The following is a 24,343-nucleotide window of genomic DNA, read 5'->3' as shown; positions in this document are numbered from 1 at the left end:
TGTATTATTATTGTGAATAAACAGTGAAAAGTTATTCATTTTTTTAATATGCATTTATATTTCTGAGCTGCAAAAAAAGGGTACTGACAAAAAACCAGCTCCCACCTATATAAGTTTGGGAAACCCTGTTTTATACTGTTTTGCAGTGCAATTTCATAACCAAAACAATCTACACGGGAACGTTGCATTGCATGGTAAAGAAATTGCACTCCAGACCTTGAACGCGATGAATGGAAAAATCCTCTTTTTTTACAGTGCAAATATTTGAAATAAAAAAAAAGGATCAAGGGAGCCCCGCGCCCTTTGTACTCGGCGTTGTAAATAACGTGGAGATAGTTGGAGATGCAGAAAAGCAGCCGCATTATTCATCCCCCTCCGTTGGAATTGTGCTGTTTAACAGCCCCATGGAGACTGAGGTGGGGATTTAAAACTAAAACTCCCGCTCTCTTTGAGCCCAGCTCCTGCCTTAGCCGCAGCCACTCGTCTGCTCACGGCCCCGTGCTCTCTGACTGCTCGGCTGCCGGGGCAGCGTTGCTGGGGTTGCAGAGGGCGGGCGGCCGGGCGGTCCAAGCCCGCGGGCGTGGTGCAATGATCGCCGACCGCGCGGTGCGTTTGTTGTGCAGTCCCCGTGACCCCGGCTCAGGTCTGTGGGTTGGGCTGCTGGTCTCCTCTCACGCCACGGCTGCGCAGCAAGCTGGGGCCTGCGGGGGGTGGGCTTTCTTTGGCCAGCCTCTCCCAGGGCGGTGCCCCCGCGGGCCCACACGTGGCAGCCAGTCCCCGAGCCTGCAGAGGAGGAGAGCCGGTGCCGGGCGCTGCGCACAGCTGCTGCGCTCCGCCGCCATGCGCCCCGCGGGCTGGGTGCCGGTGGCGCTGCTCGCAGGTGCGGGGGGCGCAGGGGAGGCCGGGGGGTGCTGCCCCCTCTGGGCGGGCTGGCGGCGGCGGCGGGACGCTGCTATCTATGGGGGGTTAAACCCTCTTCGGGCAGCGGGTCCTCGGCTGCACCCGAGTCACTGCTCGGCTCTGCGTCCGGGTCCGCGTTTGGGCGCCCTTTCGCCGGTGGTTGTTGGCACAGCGCCTGGCTGGCTGCTGTGCTGTTTTGCTGGCTGCTCCCAGTGCATGCAGGGTACTGCGGCTCGGCGAGCGTTTGTACTCCAGGAGCGCAGCGCGCTTCTTTCCCGTGGCTGGAATCACCTCATCGGCCTTAGCTTCGAACCAGTCGTTCGGGTTTCTAGCTCTTCTTCCAGACAGCGACAAGGCCGGGTTGTAAACTGTATCCCTCCGATGCTGCCATCTGGGTGTCACATCAGCACCCCCAGGGCTGCTGCGCAGATTCTCCTCGAGGGCCCCGCTGAACTTTTCGGCTCTCTCTTTGTTTGCTGTCTTTCTAGCATCAATTCAGGGCCTTCCAGTTGGTTTAGAGTGGTGCAGCTTCGGGGTCCGCGTTTGGGGGCGAAGGGGCGAAAGCTGCGATGGCCCCTGGCTGCGAACCTGCAGTAGCCCATGGCCGCGTTGCGGGGCGCTGCTTGTCCAGCCCCTCCCCTCCCCGGCTCTGTCCCGCCTTCTGTGCCCCCGGCGCCTTTTTCTCCTGGGGTGTTTTGGCTGGAGCAGCTCTGTAGGTTGCCGAGTGAAACTCCTTCAACGCAGAGCTGGTAAATACAGTGCAAGTGCCAGAGAGGGGCCGTGTTAGTCTGTAGCTTGGAGAACAACAGGAAGTCCTGGGGCACCTTATAGACTAGCATTTATTTTGGAGCAGCAGCTTTCGTGGGCAAACACCCGCTTCGTCAGATGTCTTTGCCCACGAAAACTTTTGCTCCAAAATAAATGTTGGTCTGTAAGGTGCCCCAGGACTACTACTCCTCATAGAATCCCAGGGCTGGAAGGGATCTCAGGAGATCATCTAGTCCAGCCCCCTGCCTTTAGCAGGATCAACCCCACCTAAATCATCCCACCCAGGACCTTGTCAAGCCGGGACTTAAAAACCTGTAGGGATGGAGATTCCACCACCTCTCTCGGTAACACATTCCAGTGCTTCACCTCCCTCCTGGGGAAGTAGTTTTTCCTAATATCCGACCTACTCCTCTCCTTGTGTAGCTTTTCAGACCATGGCTCCTTGTTCTGCCATCTGACACCACTGAGAACAGTTTCTCTCCATCCTCTTTAGAGCTCCCCTTCAGGAAGTTGAAGGCTGCTATGAAATCACCCCTCACTCTTCTCTTCTGCAAACTAAATAATCCCAAATCCCTCAGCCTCTCCTCAAGGCATGTGCTCCACCCCCTTAATCATTTTTGTTGCCCTCTGCTGAACCTGCTCCTGCACATCCACATCCTTTCTATACCAGGGGCCCAAAACTGGACACAGTATTTCAGATGTGGCCTCACCAGTGCCGAATAGAGGGGAACAACCACTTCTTTAGATCTACTCTAAATGGTCCTCCTAATGCACCCAAATATGCTGTTAGCCTTCTTGGCTCCAAGGGCACACTGTTTACTCATATCCAGCCTTTCATCTACCGTAATCCCCAGATCCCTTTCCACTGTACTGCTGCTTAGCCAGTCGGTCCCCAGCCTGTAACAATGCCTGGGATTTGTCCGTCCCAAGTGCAGGACTCTGCAGTTCTCCTTGTTGAACCTCATCAGATTTCTTTTGGCTCAGTCCTCCAATTTATCCAGGTCACTTCTCTGTTGGTACTTCAGTTCTCTAAGGAAAGGTGCATTGGCATTTTTGAATAATTACTTAAAATGTTGATTTACAATGAAACAGAGCATTCACACTAGATTTTTAGTACATCTTTTTGCTATCTAGGATGGTACATTGTAAATTAAATTTTATAAATATAAAAGTACATATATATGTAAGCAATTATATGATTAAATATTTTCAGATTCTTATTGTTACATTTTCAGTATGTCAGACAGCGGTGGCTGGCTTATTGCCTATTTACTGGATAATTATCTTCTTGCTCATGGTTTGTCAAGTTGCATTAGGGTGGTAACTGATATTTAATTACACACCCAAAACAGCATATAAATGTATTTGTGTTTAAACAAAGCAAGCCCTTGATAGGGCTTGTGCCGTATTTATAAAGCTTGACATTGAAAGCTAAATATGTTCACCCAGATTTTTTATACAAAAGCCACCTTTAACTCAGGTTATGACAGTGTCTCACGTGTTCAGCATATTATTTTTTTATTTAAATATTTTAAGGTATTAGAATTTTAGGCATGAACAAGTTTTGTCTTCAGATTTCATTCCCAACAGGAAAAAATAAAAATCACTCTGGATTAAACAACTTGTCAGAATTTAAATTCTGATCAGAAACCCAATTTCTTGAAAAAGCCCATTTTTTTATTTGTTTCTTTTAAAAATATTGGTTTCTAGCTACCCTGTAGGAAACGAAAAACAGACCTCAGCCCTGAAAGGTACTTAGTTTAATACTAACAGCAACAAAGGGTCCTGTGGTACCTTATAGACTAACAGAAAAGTTTTGAGCATGAGTTTCGTGAGCTTTCCTGTGAGCTCACAGGACACTTCGTTGCTGTTACGGATCCAGACTAACACGGCTACCCCTCCGATACTTAGTTGAATGCTGTGTTTTTCAGTTGAGTGCGTTTCACATTGGTTCTCTGTCCTGCTAGTGCAGGGGTGGGCAGCCAAAATAGGAAGAAGAGCCATTGTTTTTTGAACTTGGTAAAAATTCAGTAATTCACGAGCCACAATGCCTGTGAATACGAGGACGGTCCTTAATAAATTACATCAAACCCTACTTTTTGTCACCGCTGTTTGAAAAACGGTGCACACACAATGATTTGTAAGTGATACAAGGCTACTGCAGGATGTTCACAAACTTTTTTCATTTCGTCACCCTTTACACGTGTGTGTTTGTTCCACTGTCTTCCTGACTTTTGCTCACGAACCCACTTGAACGATGCCAGTTTTACTTCACGTTTAATTTCAGGTTTTATTTCTTAAAATGCTTGTTGCCCTTCACAGCAGGAATGCTGCCAGCTTCTATTTGCTTTTCAAAATCAAGACTATTAGCAACACAATGAAAACACAGATTCAGTATCATATCCCACAATGCACTGATCTCAGATCATTTGTGGTATAGTTATGAGTTATTCATTGGTGGGTTTTTATAAGCTCACCTTTTATTGAAAATAATCAGGAGGGATTTTTTTCTTTGCAATTATAGTGTCAGGAGCCGCAAAGAAGTCCTTAAAGAGATGCAGGGTGCAGGCCCCTTGTGATGGTACTGGATTTTTAAAAATAATTATGGAGCCATTTCTGTATCATTTTACTAGGTTTGCGCCAAATCTTGGGCCAAGTGAGGTGTGTAATGGAAGCCCTGAGACAGTTCACGTGGCTTGGATATCTGTGACATGTTTGTTTTGTAAAGTTATAGATATTGGCTTTATCCCTGAACTAGGAAAGGTTAGTGCTAGACTCACAACGGGAGGTGTGATCACCTCTCCAGTCAGGTGACATGGGCCAGAAAAAGGGATGGATGCCCAGACGTTGATTTCATATTTTATGAAAATGGAGGAGCAGGGCTTGCTGGCTGACCTAGCAACCAATGGCAGCGTAACAGAGAGGGAGCTGTGCTAGTCTGTATACTATTAAAACAAAAAAGCAGTCCACTAGCACTTTAAAGATGAACAAAATAACGTATTAGGTGATGAGCTTCCATGGGACAGACCCACTTCTTCAGATCACCTATTGTTACTATTCAACATCCAAGGCACTACATTTACCTGCTTGGAATGGCAGCGTGTCACAGCAGGCCACCTGATCAGGTGATACTCCAGTCCCTGGGGAAGAAAGGAATTTTCCCCTCCACATGGCAATCTCTAACATGGCCCCGACAGTGACTGTCTTGTTTCTCCATCCTTGTGAACTGAGGAATGGGCACCAATCCACATAGGCTTAAAGGGTGTATTTTCAGAGACTCTCGAGAAAGCAGCTCTTACCATCAGGTGTATCCCGCATCAGTAGCTTTAATTGATGTGTACAATGTACCACTTTAACAATTTTTCTCTCTCACCCTAATCTTTCTTTGTTTCTTTCTTTCTTTCTTTCTTTCTTAATAAACCTTTAGATTTTAGGTTCTAAAGGATTGGTCCAGTGTGCTGTTTTGGGTCAGATCCAAGTATATATTGACCCGAGAATATGGCTAGACCCTTTGTGGGCTGGAAGAATCTGTGGGGATTTGGTGAAATAGGTTTTAATAATCTCTCATCTCAGTAAGGAGGTGGCTGGGTTGGGCATTAGGAGCAGCTGGAGAACCTGTGGGTTTGCTTGTGTAGCTTCTGGCTGGCCAGTGGGGCTGGCAGAGGTATTGTGTGGCTGGCTTGATTTGCCTTAGTGAGAAGGCGATCACAGCCTGGGCTATGAGAGTCTTGGTTTTAAGCAATTTGCACAGGGTTGGTTCCCTCAGCTGTGCCCAGACCCCGCTGTAATATCACACCCCTGCTCTAGCGTATGCCCAAAGCTTTCAGAACATAAAACACCAGCGAGGGGGGGTTAGTGTCAGCTACTTAGATGTGGGAGGTGAGAGCTGATGGACTGGCCTTCAGCAACTTAAAAAAAAAACAAGTGACTGAGACAGCCTGAAGGAGCTGAAGCATGTGTGTGGAGGTGGATGAGGGCATGGAGTCACTGCTTGTTTTGTAAACTTCTTGGGTTGGTTCCCACCCCTATCCCTTGAGTTAAAATGTTTGGTTGCCCTCTGCCCTTCCTTGCAAGCCAGACAGGCAGGGTGGCCTGTTGAGGTGAGTTTGGGAATGGAGGTGACACTCACTTTCCCAGTTACATGGGCCCCTGGCAAGAGGGCTAAAAATAAGCTTCATGCGAAGTATTTGTCTTGGGAGAGATTCACGCAGCGCCTTCTAATATGGCAGCCTCTTCAGAGCCAGGCAGAGTGGCCCGGCAGCTGAGGAGCATTAGGAAAGGGCAGGGGGGTGCCTTGTCATTGGGGACACAAGAAGGACTCCTACTTGAAGTTTACAGACATCTCCAGAACATCTCCTCAGCGCTGAGTTTGAGGAAAGCCATGTTTCCGCAGAAGAGTCATGAGGGAAGGAAATGTTGTAACAACCCAGCTGCAGGCTAGCAGAGGGCCCTGTGATGCTGTGGGAATGTGCAGCCTGCTATGCTTGTCAGACTGTGTCGCAAGGCCCCTTGCTATTCGGTTTTTAGCTGCGTGGACCATGACTGAGATCTGTGTCTGCTAAGTGGTTGCACACCGCCTCTGGGAACCTGGGAGAATTGACAGAATGGGGCTTGGAGGGAGGAAGTGTAAACATTCCAGCCCCATATAAATACAGTAAACTCTTCTATATCTTGCAGCCCCGAGACCGGGAGGCTGCCAGATATTTAAGTATTCTACGTAACAGAGAGGTAAACCTAGCAATGCAGAACACTAAAGAAAAACGAGATGAGATATTAAGAAACAAATATGGATGCAGAGTACTTTATTTACCCACAACAGTAGTATTGTACACTGTAAACACGTACTGCATTTGCTGCATTTATCTGTATTTACTTTCACTGTACTGTATTTCTGAAAAATGTAACTAAAATTTATGGAGGGTTAAAACGCCGGTTATTTGAGAGTTCTGGATGGAAGAATGCTGGATAGGAAAGAATTTACTGTGTGTGGTCTTATCTTCCATCTCCTGAGGTGTTGTCAACCTGCAATGTTTGGTTCTCCATGGATACCATGTGCCAGCTAACCTGATGTTTTCGTTTGCCAATGTCTAGAGGTTGCTGCTATACCACCGTCATCTTCCTAAAATATTGTCACTTTCTTCCTCTTATGAGTGCTGGAATAGTTAGTTCCAGTCAACACGAGAGTGCCTATGTGCAGTCTTTCTCCCATTTCTTAATAAACCCTCTGGGGAAGTCAGCTACTGGACTACCGCTCAAACCTCTCTCATCCCGGCACCCTCGGGACCCTAACCCTGACCAGTGCCGAACGAGAGAATTTGTCAGACCACAGGAGGTCAGTACTGGTTAGCAGCATTACCAACGCTTGCACTGCTTACTGGAACACTGTTGGGGTACGTTACAGCTACATAACAGCAGAGAACACTGAGAGCCAGGACCGGTGGCTGTAAACAAACTTCATGGGAAACTTGGCCACACTCATGATAAGTGGTCATCCGGCTAACTAGAACCATGATGGATGATACCAGACGAGAGAGTTCTGGAGTAGAGAGATTCAATCTATTGCTCAAGATGGGTCTGCATTTGTGTCTAAAGCCGTCCTCCATTGGAATGGGTGTGACCCTTGCCAATAGCTCCATCTGTTACTCCACTGCAGGCTTGTCTGAAATTCGATGTAGCCTTCAGCAATTGGACACTGCAGTGGCTGACAGGGCATAGCACATTACTAATTATAACATTGTGATTCACCATTAGAATGTCTCACAAAGGCATATGGGATATTTTCGAAACCTGCCTGAGCAGGCTTAGACTAAACATCTCTTTTGCACATTGCATGAACTTCATCAGGTCTATCAGATTTTTTTCTGGGCATTTATAGAGTCGTGCGGGTTTCATTCAGTAGCTAATAGCTTCTCAAATGTGCGATCCTGCTGCTAAAAATGGTAAATAGTGCGACTCACCTCCAGTTGTTCCGAATAAACCCCAACGTAAAGTTTAAATCAAACCAGTCGTGGTATGATGGCAAAGTAAGGAATTTTCTAAATGCGACTGCAACAGTTCTCCCAACTCTCATAGCTCAGAAAGGGTCAAGGGCTGGACCCAGGGGCCTATCAGACCCGTGAAAGGCCTGTCATTGGCTTTAGTTGGCTTTGGATCAGACCCAGAGTTACTGGAAACAGAACTTGGATTGCACCGTTTTTTAAAATTTCTCACCAAAGTCTACGGATGATGATTCGTTTTCTTTTACTGCCCCTCCCCCCCATTGACTGTGCTTAACAAACAACAATCATGGTGATTACACACAAAACGCACGCAGTGTGCAGCGGCAGTCAGTAAAGCAAATAGGATGTTAGGAATTATTAAAAAAGGGATAGCGAATAAGACGAAGAATATCATACTTCCCCTATATAAAACTATGGTACGCCCACAGCTTGAGTACTGCGTGCAGGTGTGGTCTCCTCACCTCAGAAAATATATGCTGGCGTTAGAAAACGTTCAGAAAAGGGCAACTAAAATGATCAAGGGTTTGGAACGGGTCCCATATGAGGAGAGGCCAGAGAGACTGGGACTTTCAGTCTAGGAGAGAGGAGATTGAGGGGCGATATGATAGGGGTATATAAAATCATGAATGGTGTGGAGAAAGTGAACATTGAAAAGTTATTTGTTTGTTCCCATAATATAAGAACTAGAGGACACCAAATGAAATTAATGGGTAGTAGGTTCAAAACTAATAGAAGAAATATTTTCTTCACACAGCGCACAGTCAACCTGTGGAACTCCTTGCCGGAGGAGGCTGTGAAGGCCAGCACTCTAACAGAGTTTAAAAAAGAGCTTGATAAATTTTTGGAGGTTAGGTCCATAAATGGCTATTAGCCAAGGATAAAGCATGGTGCCCCTAGCCTTTAGTCAAAGGCTGGAGACAGATGGCAGGAGACAAATCGCTTGATCATTGTCTTCGGTTCACCTCCTCTGGGGCACCTGGCACTGGCCACTGTCGGCAGACAGGATACTGGGCTGGATGGACCTTTGGTCTGACCCAGTATGGCCGTTCTTATGTTCTTATGTAACACAATACAAAATTATGATATGGGAGTGGGGGTGGATTATAGCGGGAGGCAGGTTACAATTTGAATTGAGGGGTGGCTTCTGCTCAACAAATGAGTCTAAATTTTAAATATTGCTCTTCTGTTCTTGCAGCTGGCATCGTTTCTGCATGTCAGTCCCCTGGTCTTGTACCCCGAGGAGACAGGGTGATTGGTGCTGCGGGCTGCACAGTGGTGTTCCCCGGACCAGAACACATTGACAACACAGGAGTTGTACGGTGGGACTATAAACAACACGACAATGACACAGAACTGGCTATACTAGTTTATTATGTGGCATCTCTGAAACTGGAAATCCTTCCGTTTTATAAGGATCGGGTTGTATTTAACATGTCCAACTGGTCCCTGGAACTGAAATTGCAGAGGTCAGATCAAGGCCTGTACAGATTAAGGAGACAAGAGGAGGCCAAGAGTGGTAAATGGATCCGGCTGGAGGTCATAGGTAAGTGCCACGTTCATTAATCTTTCCTCCACTCCTGTGCTGATTTCATGTGTGCTTTTCCGTACCGAGAAATGTACAGCAGGCCCAACAGGCGTATGCTTAGTGTCCATACTGACCTGTACTGTCACCAGCTGCATTCTTACACAAGCTGCATTACTGCAGCGGATCGGAAGGATCTATATTACGTATCTTGGTCTTTCTCTCCAACTTTCAGCTCACCCCCTTAACAAATGGATGTCAGCACAGTATTCCCAGGAGCGGGACAGGAAGAATTGTTACATGTGAGACATAGAGGGGAACAAATTTCTGTGGTTTTGTTGTTTAATTCTGATAATAACTTGTCCAGCTGTCTCAGGCCTTAGTTACATTTAGCCCTGGAACAGGAGCAGTTCTCATGTTCTCACGGCAACTGCTTTTTGCTCGTTATCCTGATCGTTCTTGTGAAATTTTGACCGTCAAATCTTGCTTCTGGACCTGAGATTGGCCCGTTTATGGCTGCATTGATTATTTTGAGAGGTGGCTTAGCGCAATGTAGTCACTGACTTTACTAGCACTTGTACACACGGTTTTACTGCTCAGTTCCTCACCTGAAAATTGCCTCTGTATTCTGAGGAATGTAGTTCTGCTTAGTGTTGAAATCGGCAATGATCTTGCAGCTCTGCACCCTGCCTCCATCCCAGACCCTGCACCCTCTCTGTAGAAAAGTGTGGCCCATGTCCACTTACCAAAATCTTGGTGTGGCCCCCTTCTATCAAAAATTATTGCCCACCCCTGATCTAGGTGGTGCGTGGTCCTGCCATGAGGGCAGGGGATGGACTTCATGACCTCTTGAGGTCCCTTCCTCCACTAGTGTGCAATGAGTCTCTATAACTTCCCCCTTTGAGGACTTTATTTGGCTATTGGTGTGGTCGCCACCCTCTGGATCATCACAAATGGCCCAGCTTGGAGATGGTATGTTGGAGCGGCAGGAAGGAATTTTCCTGCAGGGCAGATATGGGAGAGGGGAGCGTTCACCTTCCTCTGGAGCATGTGAGTTGCCTGCCAGGATCATCCATCTCTCTCTCACTTCATTGTGTTTCTGGGCATTTCTGGCACAACAGGGCTTCGGTCCTTCTTTTCATCTGCCTGGAGTAGGTGCTGACTTTTGGGTCAGCCCATGTGTATCCCATTCTAACTCTGCCTCCTCCCCCAAAGTCCCTCCCTCTCTCCCAAGGCCCCACTCCAACTCCACCTCTTCCTGTCCCCTCCCTCATGAGGGCCTCCTGCAAGTGGGGTGTCCTGGACTTACAACAGACGGGGGACGTTTGTCTCTCTGCCCCCCAGTGACCAGCCTAGAAGACGTCAGCCCTACAGAAAGAGAAATTAAACCTGGCAACCCAACATGCAAATGGCCTGTGTTCACTCCCATTGCTATGCCGGCTGCTGGATCTCTGCGGCTCCCCCAGGGTTGAACCTCCACCCCTTAAGCACTCTGCATCTTTTGTGGGAAGCGAGCAGCTGGTGGGAGCATGGCTAAGGGTGGGGGGCAGTTTCTCCACTGGGCTGCCCACGTTGTAAGGGGCTCTTCACCCCAGGGGAAGCAGGGCGGTGTCTAAAGGCTAGACGTGAGACCAGGGGCTGGCCAGAGGTGTCTGGGTGCAGAGGCATTCCCTGGCATCAGCGCGGTGTGTGTGTGTGTGTAGATGATCTGGCGGCGGGGGGATAACAAATTTCTCTGGGTGGAACAGCCCCTCAGACAGGCTTGAGCTGGGTGGGGAGGGGGCAGAACTGTCCTGTCCTCTGGAAGGTTCAGAGCAACTGCCCTGGGTTCCACGCTTTAGGGGGGGGCGCTCTGCAGGGCTCAGGGCAGCTGGGGCACTAGTGGAGAGGGGGGAGTCTGGCACAGCAGCAGGGGTTGCGCCTGCCCCTGCAGTCACCAGTGGCAGCTGGATGTGGAGCATCCCAGCCCCAGTTGTTCCATTCCCCCCAGCTGCCAGCCGCGTCCCTCAGGGCAGGCGGCTCAGAGGCAGGACTGGAACCTCCACCCACACTCGCTGGTGGTAGGAAGCTGAGAGCTGGGGCCAGTCTCTCTCTGCTCATGGTGAGTGTGGAGACGGGGCCCAATCCCTGCTGCCGGTGCCAGGTCCCCTGCTTATCTCCCAAGCCATGTCTCTTGGGGAAGTTGTGGAGTGTGACGGGGAGAGGTGGGGCCTGGGGCAAGGCAGGAGGTTGTCCCAGGTCCCACACCAGTCTAGGGACGGCAAGCACCGATGTCCAGGCATTGGGAGCCGGCAAGGAAGATAGGGCTAGGTGGATGTGTAGCCCCCAGGCTGGGATGGGCAGCCCTGATGTTCTCAATAGATCCCCCACCCCCTGGACTCCTCCCTGCACACCACCCAGACACTGCAATCCCCTGTCTGTTTCTGTCCCTAGCCTAGCTCCCTGAAGTTAAAAGGACGCTGCCTGTCAGCAGTGAGAGAAGGGAGCCCAGAGACAGGAGCTTCAGCAGCAGGTGCACATGCTGGAAATCAGCTGATCGGGGCTGGCTGTATGCAAAGTCAAATAATTCATGGCTGTTTGGCACAAAGCATCACCTACTGGGAACTCAGGGCGCCTGTGAAATAGCTGATTGGCAGCTGCCAACAGCTGATTTCCCCCACCCCAGGGATGCTAATTATTTTTCTATGGGTGCTTCTGCCCCGGATCACCCACGGGTTTTCTATCTATGCAATCTGGGACACAACAGTTCAGTCTCTAGGCTGGAATACTTAGGTCTCATTTTGGTTGCTTGGTTCAGTGTACAAGCAGTGTGTGGGTTTTTGCCCTGCATGTACTATAGCCCTGTCTGATCTTGAATTCTGACACATACCTTATTCATGGAACCCTATTTGTGCTAACAAGTGTGTGCCTACGTCATCAGCAGTACCACTTGGGCCAGAATTCCTGGACTATTACACACACAGTCTGCGAGAGTCCAAAGAGCAGAGAAGACATGAACAGACCATAAATCCTGTTTCATTCATTCCTGAGGCAGTGATCCAGATAGCCCTTCACATTATTAGAAATGAAAGATTTAAAAAAAACCAAACAAAAAACCAAATTGAACTAGCCCAAGCTGTGCTGCTTCTCTATTTACTTTCTGCAGTCATCTCAGCTAGGCTATTGAACGTCTATTAAGTTTTGCCTTTCGTACTCTGCAGAGTGCGGTGTATGGAAATCCACGTCAAAATTTTGACTATTACTTTAAACTCTTTGGAGTTTTCTTGGCTCTATTTGCAGGAGAGGGCTCTGGTTGGAGTCAATCTGAAGAAATATAATTTAGAAAGAGGTAGGATGAAGAAAGATAAAAATAAATATTCTAATTTCTTTTTGTGTAGGCCATGAACAATGTAACAGACAGAAAAGTTACCTGCTTGAAACTGTTTCACTGGATTTTTAAAATCAATTGTATTTGTTTTAGGTTTTCTACTAGTTTTAACAAAATGAAAAACGTGGATCAAATTTAAATCAACAAGCAGAGGAACATTAAAGTTGACATTTTCAGAACTGAAAAGAAGCAGTCCTTTAGCGCCTTAAAGACTAACCTGCAGAACTGTAGTATAACTTGCTGTACTACAAGGCAGGAACATTAAGGAAGCTATTAGGAGCCGGAATTGGAAATGACTAGATTTACATTGTTTAAATTACAACCATAATGTTACACTAAGAAGAACTTATTTCCACAGTGTACAATGCTAGTAAAGATATGCACTGTATAACTCTTTGTGCTATCCAGTACGGCTAAAATGTGTTCCTTTAACATGGAAGATCGTGCCTGTTAACTGACATCTGTAAGTCCCTTCTTGGGAAATGCTGCTGCATTTTTAGTGTTCAGAAATAACAATAGTAAAATGTTCCCTGTCTTCTAGAGCCTTTATCCGAGCTGAAGCTGTCGAGGAATTTTTCTGTGGTGGGCTCCACTATCGAACTGGTCTGTAAAGCGGAAGTAGGGAGGGTGGATTCCTATCAGTGGGGAAAGGAACATGAGCCTCTCCCTAGCGATGATCGCTTTCAGCTTTCTCGGAATGACAGCGTACTTCACATACTGAGCGCAACACTAGCTGATGCTGGTCAGTACTCCTGCAAAGTTACCAATGAAGTTAGTGAGAAGGAAGCCTACCTGGAAGTGACCGTCAGTGGTGAGTGAGAATTTCTCTTTGCAATACTTGACGATTTTTGTTGTTTTAATGAGGGGAAATAATTTAATGCAGTTTCAAAGTAGAAGTTTCAAACTAGATGGGGATGTGTAAAGAGTGATCCACGTTTATTCAGTAATATTAGGTGACATATTCAAAAATACGTCCATGAGTTGATGTCAAGCATGCATCTGTCCAACACAGCATTTTCAAGGGGTTACCAGAGTTTCAATGCCCTTAAGTGACCTCAGGAGTGATTGCCTGATGCCATCTGATTTAAGCTTGAAAAGGAGTGGTGTAATACGGCCCCAAGTGCCTCCAAAAAATAACTGCCCAGCTGAGAGTCCAGAAATAAGTGAGTTAAATAGACAACCCCAGGCCAGGCAAGGAGCATAAATCATCTCCAGATAGTTTGGTACCAGTATTAACCATGTGTTTTTAGCCGATTCATTTAAATGGGAAACCATTTTAATACAACTAAAAGAGAAATTAGACCAAACCCCCTTAACCGTGGGAAGACTTTGGAGTTGGAGTTTTTCTTCTATGGGCTATAAAAGGAAGGCAGCAGGCAGTTTGAAATTGCCACCCGTCCTACAGGTATGTTGACAGTTATAGCTTCTGCTTGCAACTAGAGAGATGCAGCAATTTTGGAGAGCAGCCTGGCTGGAAGACAGCAGTAGAAGCAGTGTTTATTTTAGAAGTAACTTTCTTTTCAGCTCCCTATTGGAAGCCCAGCTCCAGTCTCCCTTCTTTTAGCACGCTGTACCAGATGTGAAAGGCACAGAGTGTGGGAGAATGCAAATACTGATATATATTGGTGGGAGCTCAGAGGTGGCAGATGAGGAAGCGCTGGGGGAATGGGATGAGCAGAGAAAGACAAACCGAAGCCAACAAGAAGTCCTGTGGCACCTTATAGACTGACAGATATCTTGGAGCATAAGCTTTTGTGGGCAAAGACCCACTTCATCAGATGACGAAGTGGGTTTTGCCCACAAAAGCTTATGCTCTAAAATATCTGTTCGTCTATAAGGTGCCACAGGACTTTTTGTTGTTTTTTACAAATGTTGTGGTGAAGCTTAGCACCATCTTCTATATATTTAATTATTTTTCTGTAAAGGTTGTCATGTGACTCAAATAGATTCTACAGTTGTGATCCCAAAGGGGTCAGCTGGACTGGGAATTCCAATAAAAATAAAGCCAGTGTGTCCGGGGACGGCACATCCCTCTGGTTTCTTTGCAACTGCAAGGGTCACAGGAGCATTAGGAGAGCTGGTCTTTCTAGATTTGGCCAACAGCTGGGTTTGTGGCAGGAAGGTTTACTGGTGGGAGGAAGAAAACTAGCATCTCCTATTTAAAATAAAAGATTATGGAGAGGTTGTAATATTCAGACTCGAATGGGCAGATGGCAAAGTTGTTGTTTGAGAGGGAAAATCAAAGAGATGCTGATCTGTAAGTGTTGTTCACAGGTACTTCAGCTGTGGTTTCAAACCAGAGCCTTGTGGGAGTAGCTGTCATAACTGCTGTCCTCATTCTAGGAAGAGGTAAGCACACAGATTGTCTGGCTTTGTAACTTCCTTGCCTGTGATCACAGAACTGTACTTGGTTCATGGTGGAGCTGTGCTGTTGGGTGTTTCAAAAAGATGGGGGAGGCCTGACCCAAAGCAACAGAGAGGGATTTTCTCCTCGAATCTGACCCTGGCTGCAATATATCAATTTCTCTGGTGGTTTTAAGTAGCTGTACCCAATGGGATTTAAAGCAAAACTCTTGGGAATTTCACCACTGACTTCAGCTGGATCAGGATTTAGTTCCTTGACTATCAGTGAGCCTTTGTGAAGGACAAGATTGTACCTGGGTGTGCAGAAGGAAAGATGCAAGGAGTCGCCTCCCTCCAAATGGAATGTCTGGCACAAGGACTGTCCCCCCTACTATGAGCAGAGACTGTTCCTGGCACCCTTCCTGAGGGTTCAAACTGCTCCGGCACAGATGGTAGGATGCCAGAACAAAGCTCTCCCTTGCACTGGCTCACACAGCCAGCTTCACATCCCAGGCCAATCCCTCCGTCAGCTGTTCCTGGAACAAGGTAGCTCTGCACACCACACCCAGGAGGGACTGGTGCCTTTAAAGTTGCACTGAGCACAAACAAGAGGATCTGCGTCATGTCCTGCTTGTAGTGGTGCCCATGCTTAGAAATCACCTGCGTCATCCCAGTTATTCATAAAGCTGTCTCCAACCTCCCCTCTCCCACCCCCGATACCTACACTCATCACCTCTGTGCACAGGCCTGTGTATCTCCTTTTAGAGCAGCGGGAAGCACTAAGGTTATCTCTGGCAGCAGCTAGCCAGCTGTGGCTGGCCATGGCACTCGCCCTGTGGTGTGAAAGCAAAAAACCTGTCCGAGTGCCTTTGTCACCACAGTGGGCCATTGGTCTTAATAAGTAACGTGGCCATCTGCTGCATTAGCACGCTGCGTTCTGCGCTGGTTTCGATGACATCGGTGTGCCGGAGATGGTAATGGAGCTGTAACTGCTCAAAGCAGCTTTTGGCCAAGGTTATTGCAATGAAATACTAGGCTTCCACGCTCGGCCTCCTCTCGTACCTCAGGTCAGAGAGGTCAAAGTAATGCTTGTTAAAACAGATTATACTGCACTGTGGATATATATGGAACCGTGTGTGGAGCTGTTATGAGACACTGTTATGGGGAAAAAGGACTCCATGCCAGTTACTGTTCCAGTAGATGCTCTCTTTACAAATGCTAACACTTCTCCTGCCCTTGCTTCTTTTCTGATAACCTTTCCATTCGTCGCCTCTCTTCCGTTGTCCTTACATCTCAGACGTGGTTTAAAGGAGAACTATCAACTTGAACTAGTCAATTTCAGGTGCTACTTGTGCCATAGGTCCCTCTGCCAATTTTTGTGGTTTTACAAACACATTTCTCTCCTTTGCCTGCCTCCCTCCCCAACTCCCCACCCATATTTCATGCTGCTTTTCCTGCATGCCAGAGCCACGAAAATAAAGGGAGGAGGACAAAGCCCGTGTGCTCAGAGTATTGAGGTCTGTCTGTCTTTGGAGAGGTGGCCCTAAATGACTTAATACAGGAGAAGCCATGAAGAAACTAGCCACAAATTGTGTCAAATATCTGCCAATAAAGAAGAGAAGCAGAGAAACTTGTGTTCTTTGCTATTTAGAAGTAGGTAGAAACATTTGAGGCACAGAGATGTCCCTTTAATTGTTTTCTTTTTCTTTTTTTCTGTATATAGGATGGATGGGCTATCAAAGTTTCTGAAGGCTCAGTTAAATATGGGGCAGGTTCAGTGAACTGAATACGGTTACATAAGTATCAGAAAAAATCTGTGGTGTCTGGCTCTTGAAAAGCCAGCACCAAAGACGAGGATTGGGATGAGAGGAGATCTGGTAAAAGTATTCTAACTAATCAGTGGCTGGAGTTAGCTCCTTGGCTGTGGAATGAACTCAAATAGCCCCTTTCGATGAATTGTATCTGTCATTGTGACATTTCCCACAGCAGGGCTGGAATCAGTAAGTCATAGTAATCCTGGAATTATTTCCTTCCTTTCTTTGGTTGGGTTCTGGTAACTTTCTCTACATTTTGGTATAGTAACAGAGAGGTGGCCGTGTTAGTCTGCACTCCAACAAAACAAAGCAGCAGAAAGGTAGCATGTTAAAGACTCACAGAATGATTTATTTGGTGATGAGCTTTCGTGGGACAGACCCATGATGATGATGATGAAGTGCATCTGTCCCAGGAAGGTTCATCACTAGATAAATCATTTTGTTAGTGTTTGAAGTGCTACATTTCTGCTGCTTTCTCTACATTGGGTATTCTGGGTGACTTCCCGTATGACCTTGCAAACTAAGACCCTAGGAATGGTCCTACTGGTCCATTTACCTCAGTGTCCTGTTTTCTGATAATGGCTAGTGCTTGATGCTTCCGAAGGAACTAGCAGAACGGGGCAGTTTATCAAGTGATGTATCCCCTGTCATCCACTCCCAGCTGCTGGCAGTCTGTGGTTTAGGGACACTCAGAGCATGGGTTTGTGTACCTGGTCATCTTGGCTGATAGTCATTGATGGACCAATCTCCTGGCAACAAGCAGAGCTGTCCTGCCCATAGGACGGGTCGGGGCAGCCTCTTTGGGGCCCTATGCTTTGGGGCCCCCATGAGGCCTAGTGCGGCCCAGGGAAACAATGGGGTTCCTGGCCCTGGCAGTAGGAGTCCCTCCCCTGCACTCACTGGCTCCCAGCTGCATTGCTCGGAGGATGGGGCTTTGGGGAAGGGGTGGAACCACTGTTGTGGGAAGCAGAGCAACAAGGCCAGGAGTCAGCAGAGGCCAAGGTCACTCGCCATCCTGCTGCTGGCACCAACGAGCACACCCTTCCTCCATGCCCCTTCCCTGAGCACCGTGGCTGAAGGCCAGAGTGAAGTATGCTGAGACTGGGTCTCTCTGCTTCCTGCTGCCCCTTCCGCTGAGTGCCTGGGGAGCCCAAACCCTGATGCTGGGGCCAGGCCCTCCATTAATTCCCAGCCTGCATCGCTTGGGGACGCAGGGAGAGGGCAGAGTAGGGGGTTAGCTTTGCGTCCTTCCAGGGGTGGCCCTGACAAAGTGTCACAAGTCGATGGCATGCTGTGTTCTTCCCTATGTTTGCATTAAACCTGCTACCTGTTAATTTCCTTGGGTGAGTCCCAGTTCCTTTGCTACGTGAAGAGGCGTAAACAGCTTTTCCTCGCTCAGTGTCTCCACCCCAGTCCTGATTTTACAGACCTCTGTCGTTAACCCCTCCCCACACAGCTATCTCTTTTCTGTACCAAACAGCCTTGGTCCTTTTCATCTGTCCTCAGATGGGAGCTATTCCAGACCCCTGACCATTGCTTGCGCTGTACCTTTTGAGAGGAGGCCCAGAGAATTCCAGGTGTGGGCAGATCTTAGTGGCATTACAGTATTTTCCCTCTCCTTTCCTGATGCATTACTTGTATGCCTCTGGCTGAGGCCCTTCAGGGAACCATCTGTGTATAATGGTTACCAGGAATGCCTGGAACTTGGGCCGGGCACCAGGAGCCACCAAAGCCACAAGCAGTGCAAATCTGCTGACTCAGTGATCTTTGATTCTGATGGTACTTTTCTTCCCCATTTGCAGACAGGGACAGTGAATGAAAACGGCTGTGCCTTCCTCTGGACGAAGAGACCAGCTCAAGTCTCAAAAGAAACATGATGGAACAAGCAGTGACTTGATGTAATTGGAGATACACATCTCCTAGAGCTGGAATGGACCTTGGGAGGTCATCTAGTCCAGTCCCTTGCCCTCTTGGCAGGGCCAGGCACCATCCCTGACATCTATTTGCCCCATCCCTAAATGGTCTCCTCAAGGATTGAGCTCACAATCCTGGGTTGAGCAGGCCAATGCTTAAACCACTGAGCTATCCTTCCCCTCACCCTCCAGTTTGCTTACACCGTTTGCTTCTTCCTAGCTCTAACCACTTCATAGGGCTTAAGAGAGTCATCTTCCACATCTTCCATGCATCTAAAGTCAGCCGTCTTGTGGGTTTTGGTTCTTTGACGTGGAGTTGCCAATTTGCCCGTTCAGGAAGTGTGGCACCACTCAACTATTTTGAAGAGGCGCCTGCCCAGGAAAAGGGGGAGAGAGCTGCAGTTGGACAATGGTATCTGAAAATTATACCCTGAAACACTAAATTATATAGAAACCGATTGAATCTAAATTTAAATACACAATACAACAAAATGAGCAAAATATAGAAATCTAGGGTGTTTTAAAGGGCAGAGAGGGAGGGGCGCAGAGCTGCTGGGGGTAGCTGAATTTTTGAGAAACCCTCACACTCCCCCACCTCTTCTTTACCATCATCTAATTCCCCTTTTAATTAAAAAAGCCAATCCGTAATTTAAAATAAACACAAAAACCTGATATAAAAATGTTACTTCAAATAAAAAACAAGCACTAATAGTTTTTCTTGGCCCCTTGGGGGCCACCAGAGCTGACCGCGACAGCCGCCTGCCCGTCTGAGACCTGCGCTGCCAGAGCTACCTGCCCAAGTCACGCACCGCCAGGGCCAGCCAGCCACCAGCCTGCCTGCTGGGACCAGCTGCCTGCCCCCCAGCCATCTGCCCTAGCCATAGGCCAGCTGCCCATCCAAGCCCCATGCTGCCAGGGCCAGCCACCTGCTTGCCATCCCGAGCCACATGAACTCCACGCTGCTGGGGCCAGCCACCTGCCTGCCAGCCCAAGCCCTGCGCTGCTGGGGCCAGCCACCAGCCCGAGCTGCCTGAACACTGCAATGCTGGGGCCAGCTGCCCAAGCACCACGAGTCCCACAGGCCAGCCAGCTGCCCGAGCCCTGTGAGGTGCCCTCCCAAGCCACTCCCATCCCACAAAGCCAGGCACCACCAGCACCCCACTCTTACCTCATTCCCCTCACCGGAGCCAGGCACCCCCAGCCTCTCATCTAATCCCATCCTCCTCTTCCTCCCCCACCAAACCCCACTCACTCATCTTTGCAGGAGGCAGCTAGCTCCACGTGGGACTTCCCCGGCTGCCTGATTTTTATAGCGGCTGCACCAGGTCACCCATGTAAAATGGCAGGGGCTGAGAGCCGAAGCAAAGGCCGGCTCTTTCTTGGAGTCAGGTTAATGATGGGGGAGGCTGGGTCGCTTCATGCCCCCCCCAGAATTTCTTCAAGCTTCCCAGTTTGGGAAGCTATGATTTATTCAGTAATGAGCTTTCATGGGACAGACCCACTTCATCGGATCCAGTGAAGTGGGTCTGTCACACGGAAGCTCGTCACCGAATAAATCGTTTTGTTAGTCTTCAAAGTTAGACTACATTGCTGCTGCTTTCTCTGTTGAAGATGTCTGTAAGTTCCTGACTCTCACAATTAATTTCCCATCTTAGCAGCAACAATCCCAGTAGGTTAAAAAATGAGGCCAAGTGGGTAACGATTTAGACGTAAAATCCATTTGTACTATAAACATTTTTAAAATGTATTTGTACTAAAACTCTAGTAACTAAAACACCATCCTTAGGCTTGTTGACTTATTTTCTGCCTGGTCTCTGCGTGTGTAGTTTCTGGCAAGCATGTCTGATGTGTGCTCAAATACTTCACATGCTTATGTTCTCCTTCCCTGGAGTGAGGTCTGATTATCCATTCAACGAGCTGTCAGATCACAGAACTGTTAGTGTACGTGTACACCTCCTGCGCAGCTTGGGCTATGCCACGGTGTCATGGACAAGACAGAGACAGAAGTCTGTCTCCACCTTCGCTCAACCTGCCTAGAGCACGACCCCCCCACCCCGGCTGCACCCCCTCCTGTGCCGCAATCTCCTGCTCAGAGCCTGCACCCTTTCCTCCACTCAAACTGCCTCTCAGAGCCTTAGACAGGTGGTGGTGGTGGTGGTGAATTTGAGTTAGGGAGGGCATTTTGTGCACCACCAAAATGACTGCAGCTCTGCCACCCCTGGCTGGATTCCCAGGATTAGTCAAAGCTGTTGGCTCAGCCTTGATCTCTTCAGTGATGCTGATGTGAGCACAAGGCATCTGTGTGTGCTGGTCTCTGTAGTCAGTGCTTTGCTGCTCTGGGGTGGGAGTCGGGGAGGAGTCATTATTTAGCAACAGAGCACTGTATTGTCTACTGAAAGCACTCAGCTCCCCCAGCCTCCCAGAAGCTTGGCTGTATTTCTCCTGTTACTAAGGGTGCAGCCGCACTAGGAAAAAAGGTCATTTTGTCAGGTGTTTCTCAAGTGAGATTACAGTGCTCCTTTTTTCCTGGAGGAGACAAGGCCAGAGACACGTCCCTCCCGGAGGTACCTGGGGCCGATTATCTACACCAGTTACACTAGGTTTGTTTTTGGTGGGTTCCTGGCTGCATCCGGGGCCCATCATCCTGGCTCAAGTAAACTAGGATCCTGCTGCTGCAAAGCATTTTAGCACTCAACTTCAGGTGCATAACTCGTCTGTCCCTTGACGCCACTGAGACTGGCTGGCGCTCTGACATTTAACACGCGCTTACATGTCGTGCTGACTGAGGCTATGTCTACGCAGCGAGATAAATTGGAATTTACGACAGTTAGCTCGATGGTACCAAGTGACTGTCTTCACTGTAAATGCCCTTAGGTTGATTTAGGGAGGATTAACATTGATAGCATAATAGCGGAACTGGGTGGGTGTAGCAACACGTTTGAATTTCAGAGTTCGAAGGAAGGCTGGTGTGGAAGTGCCATGTCTTTGAATTGAATTCATTAGCCTCCAGAGGCTGATGGGCATGGCTACAGGAGGATCCCGGTTCCCTGCAACTTTCAGGAGCCGGGAAACTGACCAGAGCAGCACCGGGCTCCCTGCTGCACCTGGCTCCCAGCTCCCCTGAGCCAGCTGCAGCAGCACTGGCCAGTTTCCTGGCCCCCTCAAGCTGCGGGGACCTGGGAACCTGGCAGCAGGATGAGTGCTGCCTGCAGTGGGGGTGTAGTAAGGCCCGGGGGTTGGGGGGGGTGGGCGGGGCGCAGAATGCAGGGCTGAGGGACCTGTGGGATAGGTTCCCACAATGCACTGCTGCAACAGCTGATGTTTGGCTACTGCAGTGTGGCAGCACCAACTCGACTTCGTGGGAAGTGGGGCTACTCCAAATCGAATTCATAAAACTGAGAGTTCTAAAATCAAATTTATCTGGTAGTGCAGACGTAGCCTGAGTCATGCTGCTCACTTATCTAATGCTTAAGGATATGAGGGGCGGGGCTGTGTGTGTCTCTGTCTTCTGAATCTCCTGGGGTTGACAGGAGAACCAGCCAGCTAATGCTGGGCCTGCGGAACTGGTTTAAGGGTTAAAATAAAACAGTCTTTACGCTGGGCCGGATTCTACTTCGGGTGCCCTGTGAAATCCACATGGGACTGGGCAATGACTCCTAAGTGACAATGTGAACTGGGTTTCATTGTTGAAGAATCTTGATGTGCTGTTGTGAGACGCATTGTTTATTCTCTGTGTGATGAAGATAATGTCAATGGGTGAAAATGGACCATGTGAGCAGGGAGGTGTAGCACTTTGATGGCTCCGGCCATGCTGGGGAAAGTAAGGGTAACTCATTAGTCCTGAGTCCCTGTTGGACTTTCTTTTTGCTCTTAATCAGTTGTTGATATGGAGAAAACAAAAAACAATGCAGGAGAATGAAATGGGAAAGTAGATGAACTCGTCAGAAAGTTCCAGCAGCAGTCTGGAAAATTGTAGAACCAAACAAAACCCAAAATAGGCCCAAAAAAGCCAAGAACAGAACACCACTGATCATCACCTACAGCCCCCCATCTCAAACCACTGCAACGCATTATTAAAGACCTACAACCTATCCTTAATCAGGATGCCACACTCCAGAAGGCCCTAGGTGACAGGCCTGTTCTCTCCTACAGACAACCTCCCAACCTTATGAGGATTCTCACCAACAGCCGCAGTCTATACCGCAGGAACACCAGTCCTGGAACTTTTCCTTGCAACAAAGCCTGCTGCCAGCTTTGTCCACATATCTTTTCTGGAGACACCATCACTGGACCTAACCAGATTATTCACAGAACCACAGGCACATTCTCATGTTCCTCAACTAACATCATATGCCATCATGTGCCAACAATGCCCAGATGCTTTGTATATTGGACAGGCGTCAAACTCTTAGACAAAGGATTAATGGGCACAAAACAGACATAAAAACACTCCTGATCCACAAACCTGTTAGCCAGCATTTTAATGGAGTGGGCCATTCTGTTAATGACTTAAGAGTTTGTGTGTTACTGAAGAGGAATTTTCACAACACTCTTGAAAGAGGCTACTGTAACTCTCTTTTATATTCAAATTCGACACACTAACGTGGTTTGAACTGGGATGGGAATTTTCTGAGTCACTATAGGGTCTCGTTTGCATACTTGGCTTAATCTAATTCTTGATCTTCCCACCACCCCTCTCCTCTCTGATTTGCTCACCTTGATCATTTTTTTTTCTGATTTGTCCACCTTGATTACTATTTTTGGTTCTCTGTGCCTTAAATATTGAGTCTGTTCTGGTCTGGCTATGGTCTGAAGAAGTGGGTCTGTCCCACAAAATCTGACCTAATATATTATTTTGTTTGTCTTTAAAGTGCTTGACTGCTTTTTTGTTTTGGTTTAACCTAGTTTTGGAAAGGAAACAGGTCCCTGTCAGTCACGTTCTTTCCCAACTTGGCTTTCACTGACAGATGTGAAGGTTTTTTTGTTTCTTTGTTTTATATCCAGAGCTAGTTACTTCCCATTTGTTATCTTGCTGCGAAATTCTAAGCAAAGACAAAGCACTTATAACTGGAATTAGCAGAGAGCTAGGTAAGATGAGCACTAAATACACTCATCCATCCACCCATCCCTGGCTGAATTTACCTAATTTCCTTCTTTCAATTAGGGATTTAAATATTTAACCGGTTAACTAATTAAATGGGATTTAAATTTAGCCTTGTAACTGTGTAAACAGGGCCGAGGCAGCTGGGGGAGAGGGTTGTCCAGCCTGGCTGGGAGAGCCCACGCCTGCAGTGCTCCCAGGATTGCCATGGATGAGAGCTGCTCGGGCCATGCTGGAGTGTTTCTGTCCATGGTGGGCCCTGGGGGCTGCTCCAGCCGCCGCTAGTTAACTGTTAACTTCCCTAGTTTCCACACGACAGGTGCCTTGTCCTAAGTTTTTTATAGCAGAATAGGAAACATCATTTCTGTCTCGCAGTAAAGCAAAGTCAACACCCCCCCGCCCCGGTTCAGTGAAGAAAACATTCAGCAGTAAAGACTGAGGTGAACACGCAGCAGCTGGCAGCCTTGACGGGCTTCTGAGCAAGGTGTGGGGGAGTCCAGCTCTGCACGCGGAGTCCAGCTCATGCCCAGCAGCTGGCAGCCTTGACGGGCTTCTGAGCAAGGTGTGGGGGAGTCCAGCTCTGCACGCGGGAAAGGGGTGGGGCTAGGAGCAGCCT

General features: G+C 48.1%; 1 protein-coding gene across 1 annotated transcript; it reads left to right on the top strand.

The window, feature by feature from the left end:
- The first annotated feature begins 722 nt into the window (after window positions 1-722).
- LOC142020102 (hemicentin-1-like) lies at window positions 723-23,496 on the top strand. The gene is made up of 5 exons (XM_075007710.1): window positions 723-880; window positions 8,863-9,210; window positions 13,098-13,367; window positions 14,831-14,905; window positions 18,516-23,496. Exons 1-5 carry the CDS (start codon window positions 841-843, stop codon window positions 18,530-18,532), a joined length of 750 nt encoding a protein of 249 aa, XP_074863811.1. The 5' UTR covers window positions 723-840; the 3' UTR covers window positions 18,533-23,496.
- Window positions 23,497-24,343: the final 847 nt, after the last annotated feature.

Source organism: Carettochelys insculpta, chromosome 13 (assembly GCF_033958435.1).
Source record: "Carettochelys insculpta isolate YL-2023 chromosome 13, ASM3395843v1, whole genome shotgun sequence".
NCBI classification, from domain to species: domain Eukaryota; kingdom Metazoa; phylum Chordata; order Testudines; family Carettochelyidae; genus Carettochelys; species Carettochelys insculpta.
Note: the sequence above shows the minus strand (reverse complement) of the source record. Positions and strands in the feature narration are given on the sequence as shown.